The 21,907-nt window shown below is 37.3% G+C and overlaps 1 protein-coding gene across 5 annotated transcripts in view; it reads left to right on the top strand.

Moving 5' to 3' along the window:
- Nucleotides 1-21,907, top strand: part of LOC128686959 (tripartite motif-containing protein 2) — a 43,960-nt gene that overhangs the window by 5,887 nt on the left and 16,166 nt on the right. For all 5 annotated transcript variants that reach the window (XM_053774271.2, XM_053774267.2, XM_053774268.2 and 2 more), the window contains 2 exons: nucleotides 2,548-2,584; nucleotides 13,295-13,401. In XM_053774271.2, coding sequence (XP_053630246.1) covers nucleotides 2,553-2,584; nucleotides 13,295-13,401 — 139 coding nt within the window. In that variant the 5' untranslated portion in view covers nucleotides 2,548-2,552. The remainder of the gene's footprint in view (nucleotides 1-2,547; nucleotides 2,585-13,294; nucleotides 13,402-21,907) is intronic.

Below are 21,907 nucleotides of genomic sequence, written 5' to 3'. Positions count from 1 at the left end.
ATCATCAGTGTGCAGCTACCCTTTTATATAAAGTTACAGGGTGAAAACTGAAAAGTACCCTTGTTTCTCCTGTCATACTTGATCACTCGGGATGGGTTTCATACACATGAAATCTGTCAGCTTTAATTAACTGGGAAATTTCAGTAGTGCTATTATGATAAAGTCAAGCATTCCTCTGTGGGTTCATTAGCTAGAAATAGCTTTGAAAGTTTCAGTATTTCAACTTGAACATCTTAGCCCCCATTTAGTTGTATGTTTTGTGAAGTGCATTTAGTGCTTAGTAGCCAGAAATGTTGATTATAGATAAATGGATCAATATTTTCCCCTGACCTTGAATTATTCATGGGTGGCATGCATCATGATGAGAGACTGACATGAAATGGCTTTCGTGCACAATCATGCAACCCTTAAATTCAGTAACACATAGATTGCACATATAATGTATATGTATATCATACATGTGTATGCACTACTCTATATACAGTATATATGTATAGTACAGTACATACATATGTACATACATATTCTTGTGTACAGTACATTCACATATACCTTGTTACTTAGGAGTAAATAAATGTCTGTGAGTTGGCTATTATGGGATGCATCCTGGAAAAGGACCTAAAAATAAGACCCCAGTGGAATTAGCTGTCTTAAGTTATTCTGGGTTATTAACCCTCCTGGGTTAACATTATGAATGAAGTCTGATTCTACCATATGTAAATATGCATGTTAACTATAAAACCTTTTTTTTATATGTTATTGGTTGTTTGTTACTGTACGTTGTACGCACAAAAGCACACAATGATATGCTCACATCCACATGCAGTCACACATGCATGCACATACACTGGTAACATTAAAGATGGGTAGAAATCCCTTAACTACAGACCATTGTCCCTAATGAGAGGAGCATGTAAATTGATGGAAGTGATTATAAGGATACGACTTGTTGAGCATCTAGAAATCGATCATTTCTTCAGAGCATTAACATGGCTATAGAAACGATTGGTCATTCATCATAAACCATATAGTGATGTATGAGAGAGAAACCGAGAGAAACCTAGGTCAGTCAGGAGCAACAGTAATGAGTGGAGTGCTTATGCCTAGACTAAAAAAAAAAAAAAAGTTTCAAACTACATGCATCATAAGAGGCTACTTAACAGATTAGAGAATCAAAGGTATTAGCATGTACTGTATTACCATGGATACGGGACTAGAACAATAGAAAACAGAGATACATATACCATAAAGGATGAAGTATCAGGCTGAGAATGTAACCACTGAGTACCACAAGGATCAGTATTGGGCCCCCATCAGTGTTCTTAGCATATATGTATTAATGATCTATGTGGTCTTCTAGCAAAATTTGGCAGGAAAGTCTATCAGGCAGTGGATTAAAGTCAGTGAAGCTTGTAGTACAGTGTATCATGTAGTATTTATTTTGATGTGAATTGTCTAAATCAGTTATGGTCATTGGGATACCTAGGTATGAGTTTGAGTGTTTTCTGTTGCATTATGATGTTTGATAAGCAACATTATAAATTTAAAGGTTAAAGTGTGAAAAGTTTGTTTTAACATACAGTTTTAACATACATTTAGTTTGTCAGGATCAACATTTTTAAACCACTGTAGGTTCTGGCTTTAATAATGCCTACCATAGTTGCTTTGACATTACTAGGGGTGCTAGGACAGCAGCATTAGTATGTACTGTGGTGTGTTAGTATCTAGGTTGTGACAATATTAGGGTGTTAATGCCTTAGTGTAAAGAACATTATGATGCTAGGGTTTTAGCATAAGTAGTGCAGTAGTGGCTAGAAAATGTAAAATCAAATGACATTCATCTTAAGAATCTTGTGTGGCTCAAGTTGAATGCCAGTCAGATTGTGTGCATCACACTCAGTGCTCTCTTGCAGATACCATCTCTACCTGAACAATTTTTGCTGTTCAGGTGCTGTTATTTTAAATATGGTACATGTACTACACATAGATGCTAACAAAGATTAATACATTAAGGAGTTCACTTTCACTGCATCAGCTTTAATGTTTCTTGAGTTAGCTTGTTGTAGCACCATCTGGATTTCTTATTAATATTTGAACTTTATGCTTTTAAGTAATTTTGTTTGGTAAATATATTTAGGTTGTAAGTATTTTCTTACATTCCTCAGTGTCGTTATATGTGAAATAAATGAGGAAATACTGCACATGTATATTTTTCTTAAATCTTACATAGTACAGGTATCTTCTTAAATCTTATAAAATCTTATACAGTATAGGTATATTTTTCTTAATTCTTATAAAAAAGTAATTCTTGTGACAGTTCTTAGTTCACTCTGTTTAAGGTTTGAGTGAAACGCTGTATTAAATTACACTATTTCTGCCTAGCATAATAGTACGTATTAATAAAATTAAAATTATGAGGATAATTAACTGTAGGGCTTTTCAGTTGTAAAGTCTAAATACCAGGTAATACTTTTGCTAAACTTGGCAGCTTACAATTAGTTGATTAGCGTCAGCATGTTAGAGTTAATTTGGTGCATGTGTCCGCAGGAGTAATGTGGTGTTGTCGACCCGCGTTCCAGTTACAGTGAGTATTGTCTTGATTGCAGAGTTACCGCACACTTTTTTAACGTCTTGTTTTACGAGTGAGATACATGTTCATATTTTCAGTGTTCACTTAATTAAATTATGTACTGTATCTGTTTAATTCTGACGAAACTTGCAACTTGAGTTATAAGCATGCCATATATGAAATGACAAACATAAACTTGATTGCCACAAGTTTTCTTTCTAATTTTCTAAAAATAGTCAAAGTCATCTGAAGGATCTTCTCTCCTCTCCCAAGTCAGTCATGCTGGGAAATAAAGGAATCATGCATTAATAATTTTTTTTTAACATGTCAACCGTCTCACACCGAGGCAGGGTGACCCAAAAAAGAAAGAAACGCTTTCACCATCATTCAACACTTTCACCACCATCATTCACACTTAATCACTGTCTTTGTAGAGGTGCTTAGATATGACAGTTTAGATGTCACTCCAAACAGCCAATATCCTAAACCCCTCCTTTAAAGTGTGAGCATTGTACTTCCCATGTCCAGGACTCAGGTCTGGCTAACCGGTTTCCCTGAATCCCATCACAAAATATATTATTTGCACTAAATTTTGTCTTACTGGATTAGAAAATATGTTATACTATATGCTGTAATCAATTTCAGATATCCTGAAAACAGTATTTCTGCCTGTCTGAGATTAATTTTCACATTATTGGGCTTGCTTTCAACCCGAATGGGTTAAGTTTCTACTCAATGGGTAATACTTGTGTTTAATTATGTTCAGCTTTGCTGAGATCAGGTGTAAGGTATAGAGATGCCATGGCTTGAATGCCTGGCTAAGAACCCATGGGACTCGAGCTCAAAACTCCCAGTTGAGGGTGGTGTCAGTAAGGTTGGAACCAAAGTGAAGGGTTATTGAGACATGCAAGCACAGATCAATATGGGTTTGAAAGGAGGGGAAAGGAATAAGGGAAGAAATTTAAAATAAGAAATTAGAAAACAGAGATGGTTCACAAATAATGATTAGAAGGAATGTGAGCCAATGGTGAGTTAAAGATAATTATGTAAACAAAAAACTTGATTATAAATAGTAAGTTTTAGAGGAAAATTTTGAAGGTTGAAATTGACAGCAAACATTAGTAATTTGAAGAGAGAAGAGAAAGGAGGAATCAAAACGAATCAGGTCAATAAGATACTGTAGAGAAATTGCTTGAATGTGACATGCTGTATGAGTAAATAGTAGAAACTAAATTAGATCTAGACAACATATACTATATAAAATTTAAGGGAAGATAGAAAAATGAATATAAAATAGAGAATAGCAGTTGTGTGTGTGTGTGTTTGGAAGGTAAGCAAATTGACAATGATAGAAATCCTTGTCATTGCAGAGAAAGTGTAATTGTGGTGGTGGTGGTTGATGCGAGGCAGGTAGTGGAAGGTGTAGTGAATGAAGCAGCAGTGGCACTATGTGTTTTGAAACCAAGTAGAGAGTTGATGGATGAGTGAGTGCTTGACCACAACTATGAGATAATTAGAGCAATGCTATATACAGTAATACTGATAGGTTGAAAAGTCTCTTAAATGAAGATACCCAGATATTGCACATGTGTATAATTCATCAATTATGGTAAGAGTATTTGTGAGAGTGAGAATGCTCATTGAGAAACACTGACTTAAAGTAGCTGTGGTCTAGATGCAGTATTTGGCTCCTGACTTACACTTTCACTTGTGTCTGTGGGTTTGTGAGGAATGAGAAGTGTGGTAAAAGAGTTTTGGAGTAAATTAGGTACCTGGGTGTTAGTTGACTGGTGTGGGTTGCATCACGGGGAACAAAATTATCCTAATTTGCCCGAAATGTTCTGCATAACCAGGGGCCTTCTATATGTCATTGATGTCAGCTAGGCCTGTATAGGTTGTACTTGTAGAAATAAAGATTATTATTGTGATTATTATTATTATTATTATTATTATTATTATCTGGGGTATGGGGGGTACCAGCTGGGGTAACAGTGGAGTGTAGATGAAGGCAACATTCAATGACAGTCAACTAGAGGTAAATGTACGACTATCTCAATTTTGGATGCATGGCAGACCTCTGATAAACTTATCATCTTGTTTCACAGTGGCTGGGTATAAGATGGGCTGATAACTAGGTGATGCGCAAGATTTGAATTTGGGATCATTGACCTCTAGCTTAGTCACTACTGCTGCTGTTGCACATGTGACTGCGTAACATCTTGTGGAGACTCCTTAAAAAGATAATAGTCTGTGACACATGGACTTTTATTAGCCCTGCAGTATTATTATTATGATTATGATTTATTATTATTATTATTATTATTATTATTATTATTATTAATTATTATTAATTATTATTATTATTATTATTATTATTATTATTATTATTATTATTATTATTATTATTATTATTATTATTATTATTATTACTTTCAACCAACTGACTGTATCCCATCGAGGCAAGGTGGCCCAAAAAGAAAAACAATTTTTTTTTTTTTTTTTCAACAAGTCGGCCGTCTCCCACCAAGGCAGGGTGACCCAAAAAAGAAAGAAAATCCCCAAAAAGAAAATACTTTCATCATCATTCAACACTTTCACCACACTCACACATTATCACTGTTTTTGCAGAGGTGCTCAGAATACAACAGTTTAGAAGCATACACATATAAAGATACACAACATATCCCTCCAAACTGCCAATATCCCAAACCCCTCCTTTAAAGTGCAGGCATTGTACTTATTATTATTATTATTATTTATTATAAAAATAATCAGGCAAGGCACAAAACTGGTAGGGGGTTACACACTGCCTGGGGAACGGAAGAAAACCAGGTTCAATGCAAGGAAGGAAAGGAGAGCTCCAGTTATTAGGATAAAGAACGCTTGAGCTTCAAGGCACCTCTCTTGAAAATTATCAGCCCTGTAACAACTATCTACTGGAGCTACCAAGATTAAGAGTAGCTCCAGCTACCATCCATTGATCTGCTGCTTAATCATTACAGTCTCTTTCTATACATTAAAAAATAACTGAACCCCTTGATGTGTCAAGTGATAGATTTATTATCAGAATCCCAAAAGGAAATTTGTTCTTAATTTTCATTTCAAGTAAATTTACCCTCGTTCTAAATTTATCTACTGTTTGATGAAGGCTGTCCACACATTTCTTCATCTTTCTTGTGCACTGCCTGTTCACAAACACCCTCAACCTTACATATTTCATTTGTTTGTATCATCTGGTTTTCTTATTTTATCCCCTCAATATGTAATCAAAGAGTCTTCGGTCTTTAGTTTATCGATTGAAAGGAGTTATTTTAGTTTATCATTATTGTTCATATTTGTGTTGTGTGTTCATGCTAGTATTAATTTTGTTACATAGTTTTATCTTGGGCATTCTTGTCTAGATTTGTATTTACTTTTTGTTTGCCAAGAGTGCTGATAGATCTTATAGGACAAAACACTCAAGTTTTTAGACTTTATACTGCAATCTGTTATTGCTATATTTCTGATTCACCAACATACTTGGATATGATAAATTAGACACATGCAATACTTGAGTATCTTTATTGTGACTCCAGGAGTCAACTCCAGGCTGAGGGACTGATTGCCTCAAAACTACTTCTGTTCTTCGACTATTCTTCTTTGTATTGGACTGTGCGGCAAAATATTTCAACAATAAAGATACCCAATCGTTGCACATCATGTGTCTAATTTATCAACTTGCTGGTTCTCTGAACTATTTTCCAACATAATTGGATATTTTATGGTAGTTCCTTCTACTATGCTCTGGTGATCATACATCACTTATGAAGACCCAAACTGTACAATTTTCGTTCCTTTTATTTTAGTGAATCCAATCAGGACACACTGCATCATGCACAAGTAAAGACATCCAATATTATTAGTTAATTTACCATGCAGTTCACTGTGAAATAATATAGCATGAAGCAGATGTTGGGTAATGTTAAGGTTATTACTCCATGCACAGTGGGGTGGTGTTTTAAAAAAAAAAAAAGTAATAACAGTTAGTAAAGATAGCATCCTGTAATCTTCATTGTAGCACAGCATCAACACAACAAGTGCAGAAGACCCCTCAATGAGGAAAAAACTTCCTTGATTCTGGTGAAGGGCATTGATTCAAGGAATTAGGACTACCCTTCCTTGGATTAAACCTGGTTACCTCCCGTATCCCAGGTGCTGTATATAGCACTTCCCCATGAAGGTGAAAATAATAATGTAGTAAAGAATAATAAAAGTCAAAATATTGAGGCTGGAGTAATTCACTATTAACTCAGTTTGGAGAGGAAAGTTTTTCAAAAGTTTGTCTGACATGGACTAATGTTGTAACTTGATTGTGGTTCAGAATGAACGGAAACACTGTCTAAAGTTTCCTCTGTGTGTTGTAGGCTAATAAGGAATGACTTGTAAGCTTGTTGTTTACAGTTAGACAAACTGAAAGATCAGACATCTGCATGTGTTCTTCCAGAGTCAAAACTTGTGTATTTTAAATGATTTTTGCTCTGATTTCACAATACAGCTAAAGAGAGGGGCTCCCTTAACAGGGCAAACTCTATCATGGATGATAGGATGACACGGTAGATGAACTAAATTTAAAAGCAATGCGAATTCCCAAAAATTATTTCTTTTTATGAAGGGTGATATTCGATAATTTTGGAGCAGCGTGAACCCGCCAGAATAACCCAGTGTGACCCTACCCGGAGCATATTAACTAATAAAAATACTAATTTTAACACAAAAATATAGTACTCTTATATTTTTAAGTGACTGGGCATATAATTATGACTTTTCAAACTACCTTACATACGTAGTTTTTAGACAATACTGTACTGTAATTTCTTCTAGTGTGAATGTGTCGGAACCTCTGTTTAAGAGTGAGTGAGAAAGAGTTTGGCGTTTCTCAATTCCAAAATATTAAAGAATTAAAGTACTATATTAAGAATTAAAGTGCATACCATACTAGGTGATGGTAGTAGGATAATAGCCATGATGATATCAGTATGTATTTGGGTAAAACAGTGAAATTCCTGGAACTAAGGGTATAAGAACATTAATGTGCACATAGCTGTGATGTCCAGAACAACTGTGTCCAGCATAGGAATGCACAAACCCACCTCATGAAATGGGGAGAATATATGCTAGCAATTCAAGGAAACTACCTATGCTGATGTAGGTGTTTAGCTGTTCCCATGGCAGTTACCAAAATCCATCTCAGAAATCTAGTAGCTAGTGCATTTCCAAGGACATGGCAAATTGATTGCTGCCCATCCAGGATGTTACAGTTAGATGACACCAGCCCGCAAGGTCATGCCTACCATCTCCGGCTATTAAATATCTGCACTGCATTTCTGCATTCTTTGCTTATCTTATCTTTGCCCCTCACCTAATTCCCTGTACCATTTACTGTATATTGCTTGTTTCAATAGACTATATTGATTGAAGAAGCCACTTATGGTGAAACATTTCCTCAGTCAGTGTTAACTACCAGGTATATAATACCAACAAATTGAGGAAAAGGATATGTAAGCAAACCTTTTACTTAAGGCATTGTAATAGAATCATGTTGATTCTTAGACCTTCCAGTTCAGAGTTCCTTGAGGAGCGGTGCTCGGTATTTGTTGTGTTCACCCAACTTTATTTTTCCTCTCATTTTATCAAAAAGTTGCAGGAAGAGAGCCTTAAGCATTATTGATATGGCCAGATGGGATAACTCACCTGAGAGTTACATTGTGCTTATGTGTGGTAGTTTTGTTAGCATCTCCAGTGCTTTCTCCAGGTGTAAAACATAGCTATTATCACTTCTGCTACCTCAGAGAATCTTGCGAGGAAGAAATCCACTAAATTCTCTGAGTCTAGTACAGGTGTTAGTCATTCTGTGTAGCAGACATGGCAAAATTTATGCTGGTGAAATATCGAGGAACCTTGAACAACATTTTAAAAGGCATAAATATGCTTGTAGCATGGATAACCTTAACTACTCTTTCATTGTATACCAAAATTCCCATGGATGTCTCATGAAGTGTAATGAAACCAGACTGATCATTAAGGAGAATGATTTACAAAGGCAAAAGTGTATGGGGTACGTGTTTATTAGCACTTCTGATACAGTTTAGAACACTGGTAGTTGTGGCTTATCAGGGATTTTGGCCAAATTAATATTACCTCATCAAAACATGGCTATCAGGTGATCTCTGTTAGTTCCTGACATTTCTCGTGACTGTGACCATCCATGTGCTCTACACCTGACTTTGTCCTGCCTATATATACTGTACTCTGTTGTCTGTCTGGATTGGATTGACAAAGCTCCCCTGAACAAAATATTTCCGTACTGAATGTCCTTGTGCTGCATTTGTATCTTATTTACTTGTAAGTACAGACTAATTGATAACATCTTTGACTAAATAAAGTTTTTACTTGTTTGCTCTATATATATTTTTCTAAAGTCTCTGCAAAGAATTTCATATATACACTGGATACATTAGAGATAGTTAATTGTTTACATAATTACTGTGGTTATTTTGTTAGGGTATGAAATACAATTTTGTTCCCATCAGCGGTTATATTTTCCATGTTCTGGCATGTTTTTGTGGTAAGGGATGAACAATCTATTGTCATTTTCCATTGTACCAATTTTATTTTTCTCATTGGCTCTTTTAGTAACTAGTATTGGCTCCTGATTGACTTTTGCATGTATTATTATGGACAGAAAATTTCTTTTGCATTGTACAGTGTTGATACAGTATTTTTTTTTTCACTGTTGTGCCTAAAAGCACCATCACTGTATAATTCAAGAATTGCCTCTCCGAAATAATTATTTTTTTTTTTTTTTTTTTTTCAACAAGTCGGCCGTTTCCCACCGAGGCAGGGTGACCCAAAAAAAAAGGAAAGAAAATCCCCAAAAAGAAAATACTTTCATCATCATTCAACACTTTCACCACACTCGCACATTATCACTGTTTTTGCAGAGGTGCTCAGAATACAACAGTCCAGAAGCATACACATATAAAGACACACAACATATCCCTCCAAACTGCCAATATCCCAAACCCCTCCTTTAAAGTGCAGGCATTGTACTTCCCATTTCCAGGACTCAAGTCCGACTATATGAAAATAACCGGTTTCCCTGAATCCCTTCACTAAATATTACCCTGCTCACACTCCAACAGATCGTCAGGTCCCAAGTACCATTCGTCTCCATTCACTCCTATCTAACACGCTCACGCACGCTTGCTGGAAGTCCAAGCTCCTTGCCCACAAAACCTCCTTTACCCCCTCTCTCCAACCCTTTCGAGGACGACCCCTACCCCGCCTTCCTTCCCCTATAGATTTATATACTTTCCATGTCATTCTACTTTGATCCATTCTCTCTAAATGACCAAACCACCTCAACAACCCCTCTTCTGCCCTCTGACTAATACTTTTATTAACTCCACACCTTCTCCTAATTTCCACACTCCGAATTTTCTGCATAATATTTACACCACACATTGCCCTTAAACAGGACATCTCCACTGCCTCCAACCGTCTCCTCGCTGCTGCATTTACCATCCAAGCTTCACACCCATATAAGAGTGTTGGTACTACTATACTTTCATACATTCCCTTCTTTGCCTCCATAGATAACGTTTTTTGACTCCACATATACCTCAACGCACCACTCACCTTTTTTCCCTCATCAATTCTATGATTAACCTCATCCTTCATAAATCCATCCGCCGACACGTCAACTCCCAAGTATCTAAAAACATTCACTTCTTCCATACTCCTCCTCCCCAATTTGATATCCAATTTTTCTTTATCTAAATCATTTGACACCCTCATCACCTTACTCTTTTCTATGTTCACTTTCAACTTTCTACCTTTACACACATTCCCAAACTCATCCACTAACCTTTGCAATTTTTCTTTAGAATCTCCCATAAGCACAGTATCATCAGCAAAAAGTAACTGTGTCAATTCCCATTTTGAATTTGATTCCCCAAAATTTAATCCCACCCCTCTCCTGAACACCCTAGCATTTACTTCCTTTACAACCCCATCTATAAATATATTAAACAACCATGGTGACATTACACATCCCTGTCTAAGACCTACTTTTACCGGGAAGTAGTCTCCCTCTCTTCTACACACCCTAACCTGAGCCTCACTATCCTCATAAAAACTCTTTACAGCATTTAATAACTTACCACCTATTCCATATACTTGCAACATCTGCCACATTGCTCCTCTATCCACTCTATCATATGCCTTTTCTAAATCCATAAATGCAATAAAAACTTCCCTACCTTTATCTAAATACTGTTCACATATATGCTTCAATGTAAACACTTGATCTACACATCCCCTACCCACTCTGAAACCTCCTTGCCCCTCCGCAATCCTCCATTCTGTCTTACCTCTAATTCTTTCAATTATAACCCTACCGTACACTTTTCCTGGTATACTCAGTAAGCTTATTCCTCTATAATTTTTACAGTCTCTTTTGTCCCCTTTCCCTTTATATAAAGGGACTATACATGCTCTCCGCCAATCCCTAGGTACCTTCCCCTCTTTCATACATTTATTAAACAGAAGTACCAACCACTCCAACACTATATCCCCCCCTGCTTTTAACATTTCTGTCATGATCCCATCAGTTCCAGCTGCTTTACCCCCTTTCATTTTACGTAATGCCTCACGTACCTCCCCCACACTTACATTCTTCTCTTCTTCACTCCTAAAAGATGGTATACCTCCCTGCCCAGTGCATGAAATTACTGCCTCTGTTTCTTCCTTAACATTTAAAAGTTCCTCAAAATATTCTCGCCATCTACCTAATACCTCCATCTCCCCCTCTACTAACTCCCCTACTCTGTTTTTAACTGACAAATCCATATTTTCCCTAGGCTTTCTTAACTTGTTTAACTCACTCCAAAATTTTTTCTTATTTTCATTAAAATTTCTTGACAGTGCCTCTCCCACTCTATCATCTGCTCTCCTTTTGCACTCTCTCACCACTCTCTTTACCTTTCTTTTACTCTCCATATACTCTGCTCTTTTTATAACACTTCTGCTTTGTAAAAACCTCTCATAAGCTACCTTTTTCTCTTTTATCACACCCTTTACTTCATCATTCCACCAATCACTCCTCTTTCCTCCTGCCCCCACCCTCCTATAACCACAAACTTCTGCCCCACATTCTAATACTGCATTTTTAAAACTATTCCAACCCTCTTCAACCCCCCCACTACTCATCTTTGCACTAGCCCACCTTTCTGCCAATAGTCGCTTATATCTCACCCGAACTTCCTCCTCCCTTAGTTTATACACTTTCACCTCCCTCTTACTTGTTGTTGCCACCTTCCTCTTTTCCCATCTACCTCTTACTCTAACTGTAGCTTCAACTAAATAATGATCCGATATATACCCCCCCCAAAAAAAAGCGGGTCAAGGAAAAGCTGCCTATTATATATTCATCATGTTGTCATTGAACCTTTTGATGAAAGTTTAGAAAACCTCTGAAATGTTTGGTATAATACACAAATAATCCACGCATAGGAAAAAGAAACTTTATGATGGTGGGTTATTTGTACATTGTTCCAGTAATGGTATTGTACCTTTGTATGTATTCTTTATATATATATATTATCACACCGGCCGATTCCCACCAAGGCAGGGTGGCCCGAAAAAGAAAAACTTTCACCATCATTCACTCCATCACTGTCTTGCCAGAAGGGTGCTTTACACTACAGTTTTTAAACTGCAACATTAACACCCCTCCTTCAGAGTGCAGGCACTGTACTTCCCATCTCCAGGACTCAAGTCCGGCCTGCCGGTTTCCCTGAATCCCTTCATAAATGTTACTTTGCTCACACTCCAACAGCACGTCAAGTATTAAAAACCATTTGTCTCCATTCACTCCTATCAAACACGCTCACGCATGCCTGCTGGAAGTCCAAGCCCCTCGCACACAAAACCTCCTTTACCCCCTCCCTCCAACCCTTCCTAGGCCGACCCCTACCCCGCCTTCCTTCCACTACAGACTGATACACTCTTGAAGTCATTCTGTTTCGCTCCATTCTCTCTACATGTCCGAACCACCTCAACAACCCTTCCTCAGCCCTCTGGACAACAGTTTTGGTAATCCCGCACCTCCTCCTAACTTCCAAACTACGAATTCTCTGCATTATATTCACACCACACATTGCCCTCAGACATGACATCTCCACTGCCTCCAGCCTTCTCCTCGCTGCAACATTCATCACCCACGCTTCACACCCATATAAGAGCGTTGGTAAAACTATACTCTCATACATTCCCCTCTTTGCCTCCAAGGACAAAGTTCTTTGTCTCCACAGACTCCTAAGTGCACCACTCACTCTTTTTCCCTCATCAATTCTATGATTCACCTCATCTTTCATAGACCCATCCGCTGACACGTCCACTCCCAAATATCTGAATACGTTCACCTCCTCCATACTCTCTCCCTCCAATCTGATATTCAATCTTTCATCACCTAATCTTTTTGTTATCCTCATAACCTTACTCTTTCCTTCTTTATGCTGGGTATATATTGGAGTAGAGGAGTTTGTATATACAGTGTGAAGCAGTGTTGACAATGTGAAGTACAGTCAAGAAAGTGATAGATGGTGGATTGTCCACCTTGCTCATTTAGATTTCTACACCAAAGGCCCAGAAAATGTAACTAACCCACTTTGTTGTATCCTCTAGCCGAGGCGTGGGTCGGGAAGAAGTGATGTCTTCTACACTGGTCGAGACAGTATCCATTAACTATGAGGACTTCAATGAATCCTTCCTCACGTGTGGGACATGTCTTTGTAAGTCATCCTGTGGGAAAATCTCACTATTTGGTTTTTGTAGGTTTGGGATTTTATTTAGTTGCAATAAGGCTCCTTCCTGTGGATTGCCTTGATATAGGTTATAGATGGGTCTTGGAACGAGTCGTTCTGAATTAATGTTTCATCAGTAAAGTTTTCTAAAGTGAAGCATTATATAGTTTATGGTGTAGAAACAAGTGTAGACACTAGCTTTAATAATAATTCTTGAATATTGATGTGCCTTAATAATGAGTTGAATAAATATTTTAGGTTTGTTCAATAAAAGATTAATACAGTAATGTATATTAGCTGTGTATTTGTTCATAAATTTTATCACCCTTAAAATAGAGGAAATAAAATTGTTTTCAAGAATTTGTCCATTTGTCTATTTTAGAGTGTTAATAAAGATAACTGGTGTGAGAGAGAGAGAGAGAGAGAGAGAGAGAGAGAGAGAGAGAGAGAGAGAGAGAGAGAGAGAGAGAGGAAAGAGAGAGAGAGGAAAGAGAGAGAGGAAAGAGAGAAAGGAAAGAGAGAGAGAGGAAAGAGAGAAAGGAAAGAGAGAGAGGAAAGAGAGAGAGAGGAAAGAGAAAGAGGAGAGAGAGAGAGGAAAGAGAGAGAGGAAAGAGAGAGAGGAAAGAGAGGAGAGAGAGAGAGAGAGAGAGAGAGAGGAGAGAGAGAGGAAAGAGAGAGAGGAAAGAGAGAGAGAGGAAAGAGAGAGAGAGGAAAGAGAGAGAGAGGAAAGAGAGAGAGAAAAGAGAGAGAGAGGAAAGAGAGAGAGAGAGAGAGGAAAGAGAGAGGAAAGAGAGAGAGAGGAAAGAGAGAGAGAGGAAAGAGAGAGAGAGGAAAGAGAGAGAGGAAAGAGAGAGAGAGGAAAGAGAGAGAGAGAGGAGAGAGAGAGAGAGGAGAGAGAGAGAGAGAGGAAAGAGAGAGAGAGGAAAGAGAGAGAGAGGAAAGAGAGAGAGAGGAAAGAGATAGAGAGAGAGATATGGATTTGTTCATTTGAACAAAAATTTGACTGTCATATCTGATCATAAATTACTGTGATATCTGATCATAAATTACTAAATTTAAAGGGAGAAACCTTGGTTTTTCTTTTTAGGTTACCCTGCCACGGTGGGATATGGCCAGTTCGTTGAAAAAAAAAAGTACTACATTATCATGAATGTCTTATTGATAGAAGTATATAGATTTACTTATAGGAATAACACTAACTCTATAAATTATTATGGACTGTATGTGGTTCATTCACATAGAATTATGGGGGTCATTAAAAGTTTATGCTTGAAGATAACAAGAAATTGCAATTGTTTTTCACATCAACAACCCATCCAGGAGCACACTTACAGTCCAAGGTTACAATCTTGTTAGAAATTATAGAGCTATACTTATACAGGTTAATGGGTACTTAACTGTTCCTATGAATGTTGGATAAAGGTTATTTTGAATCTGACTAGATTCTCAATCCACCAGTAAGTGAAGCACACAGTTCTTGCTATTCAACGTCACTTATAGTAGACTATCACCCTAATCGTAGATTTAGGTATCAGTCTACTTTGTGGTTGGACAGTCCTATGGATATGATTGTAAATTGATAATTTTTATTTTTTGTTTTAAACACACTAGCCGTCTTCCAGTGAGGTAGGGTGACTCAAAAAAGAAACATTTTAACCATCATTTACACTATCACTGTCTTGTTAGAGGCATGCAGATACAACAATTTAGATGTCCCTCCAAATCCCTCCTTTAGAGTGAAGACACTGTACTTCCCACCTCCAGGACTCAAGTCAGGCTATAAAAATTAAAGATTAAAGATTCTTTATGTCAGTAGGATACAATATCTGCACAATGGTGGGTGACATTTAGGTGCTTGCAGAAAGCCCCTTAATATGCAAAGCATTTTGGGCAAACTTAAGGCTATCTTAAGACTAATAAAGCAATAATTAATTGACTTTTTATATAGTCTATAAGTGGTTGTGACAATAAATTTGGGAATTACAATGAATGCTTTTTATCAAATTTAATTGTTTTAAGGAATTAAGGTTGGCTTGTGATTACAGGTAATGAAGATTCTAGCATATTAACATATTTTGAAAATATTCAGTACATATAATGGATGTGGGGAGTCCTTGGAAGTGTTCCGGTAAGGTTTATCAGCTAGCATGATATGATGCTGTATATGTCAGCATGCTTCTGTAATAATGTTGGTAGAATTACTGACAATATGTAAAGTAAAAGGACACAAGTGCAACTAATGTGACATTTTATTGTGGCAACATTTCGCTCTCCAGGAGCTTTGTCAAGCCGATCGGCTTGACAAAGCTCCTGGAGAGCGAAACGTTGCCACAATAAAATGTCACATTAGTTGCACTTGTGTCCTTTTACTTTACAGCATGCTTCTGGCAAGACAGTGATTAAATTAATGATGTTGAGTGCGTTTCCTCTTTATCAGGCCACTCTACCTTGGTAGGAGACAGCCAGTGTTTAAAAAAAATATAGCATTCCCCTATGAGTTATTTTTACCAATAAGATAGTTAAGGTAGTAGGTTGGTAGACAGCAACCACCCAGGGGAGTACTACCGTCCTGCCAGATGACTGTGAAACAGAAACCTGTAACTGTTTTGCATGATGGTAGGATTGCTGGTGTCTTTTTCTGTCTCATAAACACGCTAGATAACAGGGATATCTTGCTACTCCAACTTACACTTTGGTCACATTTCACAGACATGCACATGCATATATATACACATACATCTAGGTTTTTCTCCTTTTTCTACATAGCTCTTGTTCTTCTTTATTTCTTCTATTGTCCATGGGGAAGTGGAAAAGAATCTTTCCTCCGTAAGCCATGCGTGTCGTATGAGGCGACTAAAATGCCGGGAGCAATGGGCTAGTAACCCCTTCTCCTGTAGACATTTACTAAAAAAGAGAAGAAGAAAAACTTTATAAAACTGGGATGCTTGAATGTGCGTGGATGTAGTGTGGATGACAAGAAACAGATGATTGCTGTTGTTATGAATGAAAAGAAGTTGGATGTCCTGGCCCCAAGCGAAACAAAGCTGAAGGGGGTAGGGGAGTTTCGGTGGGGGGAAATAAATGGGATTAAATCTGGAGTATCTGAGAGAGTTAGAGCAAAGGAAGGGGTAGCAGTAATGTTGAATGATCAGTTATGGAAGGAGAAAAGAGAATATGAATGTGTAAATGCAAGAATTATGTGGATTAAAGTAAGGGTTGGATGCGAGAAGTGGGTCATAATAAGCGTGTATGCACCTGGAGAAGAGAGGGATGCAGAGGAGAGAGAGAGAGATTTTGGGAGATGTTAAGTGAATGTATAGGAGCCTTTGAACCAAGTGAGAGAGTAATTGTGGTAGGGGACCTGAATGCTAAAGTAGGAGAAACTTTTAGAGAGGGTGTGGTAGGTAAGTTTGGGGTGCCAGGTGTAAATGATAATGGAAGCCCTTTGATTGAACTTTGTATAGAAAGGGGTTTAGTTATAGGTAATACATATTTTAAGAAAAAGAGGATAAATAAGTATACAAGATATGATGTAGGGCGAAATGACAGTAGTTTGTTGGATTATGTATTGGTAGATAAAAGACTGTTGAGTAGACTTCAGGATGTACATGTTTATAGAGGGGCCACAGATATATCAGATCACTTTCTAGTTGTAGCTACACTGAGAGTAAAAGGTAGATGGGATACAAGGAGAATAGAAGCATCAGGGAAGAGAGAGGTGAAGGTTTATAAACTAAAAGAGGAGGCAGTTAGGGAAAGATATAAACAGCTATTGGAGGATAGATGGGCTAATGAGAGCATAGGCAATGGGGTAGAAGAGGTATGGGGTAGGTTTAAAAATGTAGTGTTAGAGTGTTCAGCAGAAGTTTGTGGTTACAGGAAAGTGGGTGCGGGAGGGAAGAGGAGCGATTGGTGGAATGATGATGTAAAGAGAGTAGTAAGAGAGAAAAAGTTAGTATATGAGAAGTTTTAACAAAGTAGAAGTGATGCAAGGAGGGAAGAGTATATGGAGAAAAAGAGAGAGGTTAAGAGAGTGGTGAAGCAATGTAAAAAGAGAGCAAATGAGAGAGTGGGTGAGATGTTATCAACAAATTTTGTTGAAAATAAGAAAAAGTTTTGGAGTGAGATTAACAAGTTAAGGAAGCCTAGAGAACAAATGGATTTGTCAGTTAAAAATAGGAGAGGAGAGTTATTAAATGGAGAGTTAGAGGTATTGGGAAGATGGAGGGAATATTTTGAGGAATTGTTAAATGTTGATGAAGATAGGGAAGCTGTGATTTCGTGTATAGGGCAAGGAGGAATAACATCTTGTAGGAGTGAGGAAGAGCCAGTTGTGAGTGTGGGGGAAGTTCGTGAGGCAGTAGGTAAAATGAAAGGGGGTAAGGCAGCTGGGATTGATGGGATAAAGATAGAAATGTTAAAAGCAGGTGGGGATATAGTTTTGGAGTGGTTGGTGCAATTATTTTATTAAATGTATGGAAGAGGGTAAGGTACCTAGGGATTGGCAGAGAGCATGCATAGTTCCTTTGTATAAAGGCAAAGGGGATAAAAGAGAGTGCAAAAATTATAGGGGGATAAGTCTGTTGAGTATACCTGGTAAAGTGTATGGTAGAGTTATTATTGAAAGAATTAAAAGTAAGACTGAGAATAGGATAGCAGATGAACAAGGAGGCTTTAGGAAAGGTAGGGGGTGTGTGGACCAGGTGTTTACAGTGAAACATATAAGTGAACAGTATTTAGATAAGGCTAAAGAGGTCTTTGTGGCATTTATGGATTAGGAAAAGGCGTATGACAGGGTGGATAGGGGGGCAATGTGGCAGATGTTGCAGGTGTATGGTGTAGGAGGTAGGTTACTGAAAGCAGTGAAGAGTTTTTACGAGGATAGTGAGGCTCAAGTTAGAGTACATAGGAAAGAGGGAAATTATTTCCCAGTAAAAGTAGGCCTTAGACAGGGATATGTGATGTCACCGTGGTTGTTTAATATATTTATAGATGGGGTTGTAAGAGAAGTAAATGCGAGGGTCTTGACAAGAGGCGTGGAGTTAAAAGATAAGGAATCACACATAAAGTGGGAGTTGTCACAGTTGCTCTTTGCTGATGACACTGTGCTCTTGGGAGATTCTGAAGAGAAGTTGCAGAGATTGGTGGATGAATTTGGTAGGGTGTGCAAAAGAAGAAAATTAAAAGTGAATACAGGAAAGAGTAAGGTTATGAGGATAACAAAAAGATTAGGTGATGAAAGATTGGATATCAGATTGGAGGGAGAGAGTATGGAGGAGGTGAATGTATTCAGATATTTGGGAGTGGACGTGTCAGCGGATGGGTCTATGAAGGATGAGGTGAATCATAGAATTGATGAGGGGAAAAGGGTGAGTGGTGCACTTAGGAGTCTGTGGAGACAAAGAACTTTGTCCTTGGAGGCAAAGAGGGAAATGTATGAGAGTATAGTTTTACCAACACTCTTATATGGGTGTGAAGCATGGGTGATGAATGTTGCAGCGAGGAGAAGGCTGGAGGCAGTGGAGATGTCATGTCTGAGGGCAATGTGTGGTGTGAATATAATGCAGAGAATTCGTAGTTTGGAAGTTAGGAGGAGGTGCGGGATTACCAAAACTGTTGTCCAGAGGGCTGAGGAAGGGTTGTTGAGGTGGTTCGGACATGTAGAGAGAATGGAGCGAAACAGAATGACTTCAAGAGTGTATCAGTCTGTAGTAGAAGGAAGGCGGGGTAGGGGTTGGCCTAGGAAAGGTTGGAGGGAGGGGGTAAAGGAGGTTTTGTGTGCGAGGGGCTTGGACTTCCAGCAGGCGTGCGTGAGCGTGTTTGATAGGAGTGAATGGAGACGAATGGTTTTTAATACTTGACGTGCTGTTGGAGTGTGAGCAAAGTAACATTTATGAAGGGGTTCAGGGAAACCGGCAGGCCGGACTTGAGTCCTGGAGATGGGAAGTACAGTGCCTGCACTCTGAAGGAGGGGTGTTAATGTTGCAGTTTAAAAACTGTAGTGTAAAGCACCCTTCTGGCAAGACAGTGATGGAGTGAATGATGGTGAAAGTTTTTCTTTTTCGGGCCACCCTGCCTTGGTGGGAATCGGCCAGTGTGATAATAAAAAAATAAAAAAGATAGTTAAGTGAGTTTAAAAACATTACAGACTCTTGTATATGGGAATCATTGTATCTATCATCATTTATTACTGAATTATTCCATTCAAGATTTCTTTGTTTTTCGCTGAGTATTATATGATGATCATCTTATTTCTCTCCTGTCAAACTAACATTTAATGTAACCTCACTACAAAGGTGTATACATTTTATTATAACATTCAGAAAAGTATACGATCACTGTATGAAATTAGTTCTCGTCTATAATGTGTATGTTTAGCTAAACTGGGCCTTTATACTCACTGAACACGTCCTGGCTTGGAAATAATTTTGACATCTTGGATTAAATGTGATTGCCTTTAGTTTCCCAGGTGCTGTAAGACTCACTACAGTTAAGTAGTAATACTACTGTATTATTATCAGTAGTAATACTACTACTGATGATAATACATGGGGCTGGGGAAAAGAACCGTTCTTTCATAAGCCATGCTTGTCATAAGAAGCAACTAAAATGCTTCTAGTATCCACTTCTGTTTAAATTACTAAGTGTAAAAGGAATAAAAACTTTATAAGGTTTTTTCTTTTTTGGGTCACCCTGCCTTGGTGGGAGACAGCCAGTGTGTTAAAATAATAATAATAATTATGTGGCAGTGTGAAAATGCTCGCTCTAATTACTGTATTATATATAATGAAAGTGTTGAATGATGATGAAAGTTTTTTCTTTTTTGAGAGGGGTTTTCTTTCTTTTTGGGTCACCCTGACTCTGGAAACGGCTGACGTGTTAAAAAAAAAAAAAGTTGGATAGATATATTCTTAAAATCTGTTAATGAAAAGAAATCAATGGATATGGTATTCACATTCATTATCTTCAAGATGGTTTAAATTTTTGCAGTAGTAGAGGTCCATAAAATTTATGAACAAAAGGAAATTGATATCAAGCTATAAGACTGGATAATTCTTAAATAGGAAGACTTTAAACTTAATAATAAATTACTTTCACAGTATTGGTGAAAGGCAAGAAGGTAAGACTTGATTTCTATAGACCAAAATAGTGCATGTACATAGCCAGCAATCTATGCAAAGGAAGTGCCAAGAGTGAAGAATAGAAATGGCAAATATTAATGTGAAGGGTATATGGCAGTTAATATTAGTGAGGACCAGTGTTTGTAAGACTGGTAGACAGTGCACTGGTTACTGTATAGCTTCTCAAAAATTTGAGTTTAAACCCCTTTGCTTTTAAACTTAGTCTACAAGTGAATGAACTTAAAAAGTTGTTTGGCATAGCAGTGTCCTTCCCCTTTAAATACATTGCAGTTTAAGTGAGCAAAAGCTGCAGTTGAGTTCTGTATATCAACAGTAGTGACATACACTGCAAATTACTACAAATATATCTGCCATTTAATTCAACTAATAATTACTTCCCCTTTAATATGTAATATAAACATATTTTCATGTGATTCTGTCTTGGCAATTCCTGTAGTATTACTCTGAAGCTCCTTAACAGTGATAAAAGTTATTGCAAGTTGTCTCTTAGGATGAGGAAGGTAGTAAGTTGTTTTCTTCCACTGTTTCTTGCTTGAGTAATTCTTAAACAATGTGTGTAATGTAAAAATATAAAATGGCTTAATATAAGATTTTTTAAATAAAATTTTAAGCTGTTGTGTTGTAGTTTTTGCAGACATTTCACGTCAGATCTTTATTTGAATGTTCATATATTTTGAATAATTTATATGTATTTATATTTATTTTGTCTGATTTTTAGTTTTTTTTTTTTTTATTATTATTATTATTATTATTATTATTATTATTATTATTATTATTATTATTATTATTATTATTATTATACAATTTGTATGGTATCAGTATGTTAGCAATGGAATAATTCATTGATTTGTGTGAATTTTTTTTTTTTTAATTTGCTGACTTATTAACTTAGTAAGTGACAGTTATCAAACAAATTCTCCTCAGGTCTTTTAGGATGAACCAGTAACCAATTTCATAGATAACTGGTTACAGAGAATTTAATACAGTCAGAAAATCTCATATAGTCTGCTTGCCAAACCCAAGTTTTTTTTGTTGCATCTGGAATTTTGAGGCAAATCATTTTCAGCAGACTTTGAGACTGATAATCCAGTGGGTCCATTCTTGTCACCTTCGAGAAATTTATAAAGTCTGAGATGGTTGCCAAGGCAGTACTGATTGCCTGTGTATACAAAGGCATCCAAACCCTGAAATTAATTCACTGCAGATGCAGCAGTGAGCATCTGCCTATCTCTTAGGTATGAATGGGCAGCTACTTATTTTGCTGTGTTTTGCAGATGTGGAGGATCTAACAGTTGTTGAAATCATGACAAAAAACTGTGGATAATGAGGCAGAGAAGGAAGCTAATGATGAT

This window comes from Cherax quadricarinatus, unplaced genomic scaffold, assembly GCF_038502225.1.
Source record: "Cherax quadricarinatus isolate ZL_2023a unplaced genomic scaffold, ASM3850222v1 Contig50, whole genome shotgun sequence".
Lineage (NCBI taxonomy): Eukaryota > Metazoa > Arthropoda > Malacostraca > Decapoda > Parastacidae > Cherax > Cherax quadricarinatus.
Note: the sequence above shows the minus strand (reverse complement) of the source record. Positions and strands in the feature narration are given on the sequence as shown.